Source organism: Trypanosoma rangeli (assembly GCF_003719475.1).
Source record: "Trypanosoma rangeli strain AM80 chromosome Unknown Tra_15.4_contig_00132, whole genome shotgun sequence".
Lineage (NCBI taxonomy): Eukaryota > Euglenozoa > Kinetoplastea > Trypanosomatida > Trypanosomatidae > Trypanosoma > Trypanosoma rangeli.
This window is the reverse complement of record NW_021705875.1, coordinates 8,737-14,090: the sequence shown is the minus strand read 5'-3', so window position 1 is coordinate 14,090 and position 5,354 is coordinate 8,737. Positions and strand designations below refer to the sequence as shown.

The window sequence follows — 5,354 nt, the reverse complement described above, 5'->3', positions numbered from 1 at the left end:
ATATATATATATATATATATATATATATATATATATATATACGCTACATACATCCGTGCAAGCAGAAAGCAGGTAAGCCGTTTCAATATGCTTGCCACCGTATTTCGTCGCTCGGCCCAGGAGGCGTCCGCCGCCCCCGGGTTGCACGCCATCGCCCCTGTCGCCGCCATTGAGCGGGCAGCGCCGTACACGCGCTTCAACACACTTCGACTTCACGCTCATCACGAACCCAACTTCCGCGCGCAGCCGGCCGGCTGGCGCGGGTGGACAGACCCGAAACTGCAGGACCCGTATGCGCCCTTCATGCTGCAGTCGCCGGTCCGCCACGTGGACCGGCAGTGCGCGGGGATGTGGTTTGGCATGGGTCACTTTGCGCTAAAGAACTTCTTTGGCATCTGTCACTGGCGCTTTGCCCTGCGGATAGCCTTCTGGGGCGTGGGCGGGTGGGCCTTCTCTCTCGGCACGTACGCGCTTCGCATGCACCGCAACGGATGGCAGTGGAAGAACCGCGGTGCCGTCTTTGCCATGGATTAATTTTGCTAGCAGCTGGGTGCGGACTGGTAGGGAGAAGAAGGGGGTGAAAGGAAGTAGCAGTAGCAGTAGCAGTTCAAAGCGGAGAATGAAAAAAAAAAAGAGGGAAGAAAAAAAAACTGAAAAGGGGTAGGAAAATTTATATATATTGTTTTTGTTTGAGTTTGAGTAGAAGAACGGAATGAGGAGGATAAGTGTACATCTGTATCCCTCTCCCACTCTCTCTCTCTCTGTGGGCGGGTGTACGCGATTCTCTTCTCCGGGATGAGTAGTGGAAATGAGGGAGGCCGAAAAGGGATCCAACGAAGAGGGAAAGAAGCGGAAGCGGACTTCTTTTTTTTTTTTTTGTGTGTGTATGTGGTTGCAGGTACGTATTTTGATGTATGTGTTTGTTTGTTGCTGGAAGGGGAGGAGGGGAAGGGAGCTTGTAGTGTCTTGTGTCGTCTGGGCAACCAAAGAGAGGGAGAAGGCGTCCCCCCCCCTCCCCTACACACACACACACACACAGCGAGAGAGGGAGAGGCACCAATCCACAGACAAGCACACACATGATCGTTGGACTGACGCAGCTACTTGACCATCCTTCATTTTTTGTGTTTGTGTGTGCATATATATATATATATATATATATGTAGCTGTTGTTTACTTTGCGTGGATATCCATGAATGGATGCGTATATGCAGCGTGTTTTTCTTTTTGTTGTCTTTTTTGCCTTCATGTTTCGGGTGCGCTTATGAAATGAGAGCGCCGAGTACCTTGCAAGCGTGTTCACACGCTATCATAATTTATTTTTGAACACAGATAGATTGGTATAGCGGCCGGGGGAGATTGCACATTTATTGTACACAAACGTTACAAGGGGCAACCGGCATCATCACAGAGATTAGTCAAGTAAGAGAGGTATCGAAGGAGGAGGCTTATTTATAGTGCAAATGCGGCGCTCCATACGGGTTTTGCGTCACAGGCAGCTGAATAGCCCCGCCACCCCCGTGCGCCTTCTACGATTCTCGGTGTTCGTGTCATCCTGTCCAAGGCAGCAGCAGCATGCCCGTCGTTTCATGAGTGACAGCGGCCCAAATGGCGATGACGGTGGGAGGGTGAAGGACGACGGGGTGGGTGTTTCCGGTGGAATGGCGTTGCCTCGCAGTGCGCTGCCGCCGTCCGACTTCCCCGAGCATAGTTTTCTCAAGTGCATTGAGAAGGAGATGCAGGATGAGGCACTGCGGGTCGACAAGGAGGAGGGGCCGCCGCCGCCGCCGTCCGGGTGGGAAATGTACCACGCACCAGGGACCAGCGTTTTCTACGGCCGCCGCTGGTGGGTGCCGCCAACGCCTGTCACCCCTACGGAGCCGCGTGCGATGGAGCGGCACACAATCCGTGTGCAGCTCACTACGCGGGATCCCTCGCTTGACCCGGAGTGCGACGTGCGGGGTGAACACTTTCCCTTCTCCCTCTTTGTGCAACGCGTCGTTGGAGGTGCCGGGGCGTCAGATGTCGTCGTCCATGGAACTTCCTCCTTCCAGACCAACACCGTCGAGGGAGAAGCGGAGGAGCGCGGCCTGTACGAGCAGAGTATCGAGGTGCGAGCCGACTTTGTGGAGGGGGAGTTAGTTGTCGACCACGTCGTCTTTCACGGTACATACACGCCTGCCCCATGTGCTCAGTCTCCGTTGCCTCCTCACGGCAAGGAGGCACAGTCCCATGACGTGGGCGGTAACGCCGCCTCTCCTGCCCCGACAGACACCGAGGTGCACTACAACAATATCTTCGGCGGTTACCCTGGGCCGAACCTAGACGAGGTGGAGGAGGAGGTGCTTGACGGGATACAGGCGTGGCTCGCGGAGCGCTGCATCGACGACCAGTTTGGCGAGTTTGTGGGTCAGTACTCAGTGTGGGTGGAACAGATGGAGTACGAGCGGTGGCTGCGGCAGCTACGTGATTTTGTGGCGGCATAAACGAAGAGATAGCGAGGAGAATGGCAGTGCAGCGAAGGAGGGATGAAGGTCACGCCGGTGCAGTGGAAGACCATGTCAGCGTGTGCTCTTCTGCTGCCGTTTTTAGCGGTTAAAAAGAGAGAAAAGGAGATATCATACATACATATGTACATACATACATATATGCCTCTGCTACGCCAGAGGGCGGCAGTGTGGGGTGCTGTGCAATTGACTCGTTTCTTCCTCTTTCTCTCTCGTTTTTTCTCTCTTTCTTTGAGCATGCGCGTGTGAATGCCAACAGCTAGCCACTGAAAGGCGGGGGAGAAGAGAACGTTGTGGGCTGAGAGACTCTGACATCGTCAGGGGTAAAGCGACCGAAGGAGAGCCAATCGCACACATTCATCCATTCATCCTCAAAGGCGGGCGCGCCCTCCAATGCCGTCGCAGAAGAAAAACACCGCGGTACCACCCCCACCCAGGCCCGACCCTGTGACGCTCGACCACATCTACGATCGCCTGACGCGGCCAGATGTGGCTATGGAGGAGCGGGCGTATTACCTGGTTGCTCTCAGCACTGTCGCCTTCCACCCGAGTGTGAAGCTGTTTTTCTTTGAGCACACGCCAGTGCATCCAACCGCGTCGCTTGGCGCTGGTGGCAGCGCGGAGGATCGCGGTGGCCCAGGCACTGCAGAGTCTGTTTTAGTGGCGGAGGCAAACACCCGCCGTCGCGAGGCAGTGCTGAAGGGCATCGCCTTTTTCCTCGCCCAGCGCAACAGTGCGGTGGTGCAGGAGTGTCGCTGGGAGACGGTCGCGCTGCTCGGGGAGCTGTGCCGCCTTGAAAGTCTCACGCCACTTCGTCCTGGTGGCCACGCCAAGAACGCCCTGGGCGCCGCGCTTGTGCCTTCCCCGCAGCAGGATGTGGTGCAAAAGATCAACCACTACGCACGGGCAAACCTTGAGTTTCTTGCACGGCTGCCATGGTTTGTCCCGGCTGTGCAGGAGCTCATTGGGGCGGAGACGGTCGAGGAAGGCACCACCACATCGCTCTCCCCCTCCACTGCCGCATCGTCGTCAACGGGTGGCACGGCTTCTGTGGCTCTTCGACGCACTGCGCGGCGGCAGAATGCGGGCAACACCACCGGCGGCGAAGCTACGGGTGTCCGTGAAATGGACGAGGACGTGTGCATTGCGCTGAAAGACATTTTAGCGGCTCTCCCAGAAGTTCGGCGTGGGGAGGGGGCGGAGGCTGCCGTTGTGTGGTCCGCTGCATGCGTGGATCAGGCGCACGACTTGATGTTCCTTGACGCCTCCACGACTATGCTGCACCTTATCCCGCTTGTCGCCCGCAGCAGTCATCGGCAGTGTGCACACTGCGAACAACGCGTCAACGCTGCTGCTGGCGGCGACGATCACAACGGTGCCGGCGCGCTGCTGCGCTGTGGTAGTTGCAGGGCGGTGTACTACTGCGATACTACGTGTCAGCGGGCCCACTGGGCCGCCGCCCACCGTGTGCCGTGCCGGAGCTACAGGCAGCAGGCGGAGGACATCATGGCGCAGTACGTGGCAATGAACAAGAAGTCGCTCGGCGGTAGCAGGAAAAAGGCGCAGCAGGACACGGTGGCGGTGCTGGAGGTGCCGCTTGAGCCCTCCCTCTTTTACGAGACACGTCGGTACTTGTACGACCACCGCGACTCATCATTTGCGGAGGTGCCATTTATGGACTACTTCATGAAGTACACGGTCCGCGGGAGTTAGCACGAGCGCGGGCGAGAGAGAGAGAGAGAGAGAGATAAGCGCAGGAAGAGAAAGAAGGCAAACAAAAAAGCTACATTAAAGTATGAAGGTGGGCGCACACAAGTGTGCGGATTTCAGCCGCCCCAAAGCGAAACACGTTGGGGCATAAGCGGGTAAAAAAGAGAAGGCGAGAGGAGAGTCGAGTCAAGTAAGAAACGAAATGACGTGAGATTGCCGCGCGTGGGCGGAGTACCGCCGGGGAGGCGCCTACATCCGCGGTTGTATGTGTGTATGTAATGTATACGTGTAATTCGATAAATATGGGGCCGTCTGCTGGAGACGGCTGCTTTCACTTTATTTCTTTCTTTTTCTCTCCTCCTCACTTTCTCGTTGTGGGTGCGGGTGGGGGGAGGGGTGGGAGGTTCTGTAGTTGTTGGGCGCAGAGAACGTGCCCGACTGTACGCGTGTGCTAAGGTGGCAGGCAACTCACGCAAAGGAAGAGTAAGAAGTAGAAAAAAAAAAGGAGGGGGTAGAGTGGGTAGAAAAATGGATAAACTGACGAGCGTTGTGAGTGTTGTGTCCAACAGCGGGGTGACCTCCGCGTTGGGGGGTGGGGGCGTTATTGAGGCGGAGGAATCAGAGTCGCTGTGTCCTTCCCTCTCCTGGAAGCATCGGTTGATTGGCTGCGGCTGCTGTGTCGGTCTGGGCATGTTCTTCTCTCTGCTCAGCTTTATTGCCATTCTTCAGATGGACCTTGTCCTCTTTAGTGTCCTCTTCTCCTTCGGCAACGTCGTCTCGATTGCGGGGCTGCTGTTTCTCGCTGGCCCCATGGCACAGCTGCAGCGCATGTTTGACGAGAAGCGCTGGATCGCGACGACAGTGTACCTCGTCTCCATCGTCCTCACCATCCTCTGCGCGCTGCTGCTACACAATGCCCTGCTGGTGCTGGTGTGCTGCCTGGTGCAGACTGGGGCAATGATTTGGTACGTCTTGTCGTACATTCCCTTTGCTAGGGATGCAGTTAAGTCGTGCTTTGGCCGCATCATGCGGTAGAAGTGTCGGCGTACGGATTTCTTTTAGAGCATATATATATATATATATATATATATATATATATATATATATAGAGCGTCGTGTGTGTAGTAGAGAGAGAAG

The 5,354-nt window shown here is 55.9% G+C and overlaps 4 protein-coding genes across 4 annotated transcripts, besides 8 other annotated features; all 4 read left to right on the top strand.

Moving 5' to 3' along the window:
* Window positions 1-41: a microsatellite.
* Window positions 42-87: 46 nt separating this feature from the next.
* Window positions 88-534, top strand: TraAM80_04498 (uncharacterized protein; the record flags this gene model as incomplete). Its single annotated transcript, XM_029381424.1, has 1 exon — window positions 88-534. The coding sequence occupies one exon, from the start codon at window positions 88-90 to the stop codon at window positions 532-534; it is 447 nt and encodes a 148-aa protein (XP_029238753.1).
* A 198-nt stretch (window positions 535-732) lies between these two features.
* Window positions 733-763: a sequence feature (GA-rich).
* A 256-nt stretch (window positions 764-1,019) lies between these two features.
* Window positions 1,020-1,038: a microsatellite.
* A 100-nt stretch (window positions 1,039-1,138) lies between these two features.
* Window positions 1,139-1,165: a microsatellite.
* Window positions 1,166-1,463: 298 nt separating this feature from the next.
* Window positions 1,464-2,486, top strand: TraAM80_04497 (putative mitochondrial glycoprotein; the record flags this gene model as incomplete). Its single annotated transcript, XM_029381423.1, has 1 exon — window positions 1,464-2,486. The coding sequence occupies one exon, from the start codon at window positions 1,464-1,466 to the stop codon at window positions 2,484-2,486; it is 1,023 nt and encodes a 340-aa protein (XP_029238752.1).
* Window positions 2,487-2,615: 129 nt separating this feature from the next.
* Window positions 2,616-2,650: a microsatellite.
* A 47-nt stretch (window positions 2,651-2,697) lies between these two features.
* Window positions 2,698-2,738: a sequence feature (A-rich).
* Window positions 2,739-2,900: 162 nt separating this feature from the next.
* On the top strand, window positions 2,901-4,220 carry TraAM80_04496 (MYND zinc finger (ZnF) domain-like protein; the record flags this gene model as incomplete). Its single annotated transcript, XM_029381422.1, has 1 exon — window positions 2,901-4,220. One exon carries the CDS (start codon window positions 2,901-2,903, stop codon window positions 4,218-4,220), a length of 1,320 nt encoding a protein of 439 aa, XP_029238751.1.
* A 13-nt stretch (window positions 4,221-4,233) lies between these two features.
* Window positions 4,234-4,275: a microsatellite.
* Window positions 4,276-4,745: 470 nt separating this feature from the next.
* Window positions 4,746-5,252, top strand: TraAM80_04495 (putative vesicle transport protein SFT2B-like; the record flags this gene model as incomplete). The annotated part of the gene is made up of 1 exon (XM_029381421.1): window positions 4,746-5,252. One exon carries the CDS (start codon window positions 4,746-4,748, stop codon window positions 5,250-5,252), a length of 507 nt encoding a protein of 168 aa, XP_029238750.1.
* Window positions 5,253-5,282: 30 nt separating this feature from the next.
* Window positions 5,283-5,325: a microsatellite.
* Between the last annotated feature and the right edge of the window lie 29 nt (window positions 5,326-5,354).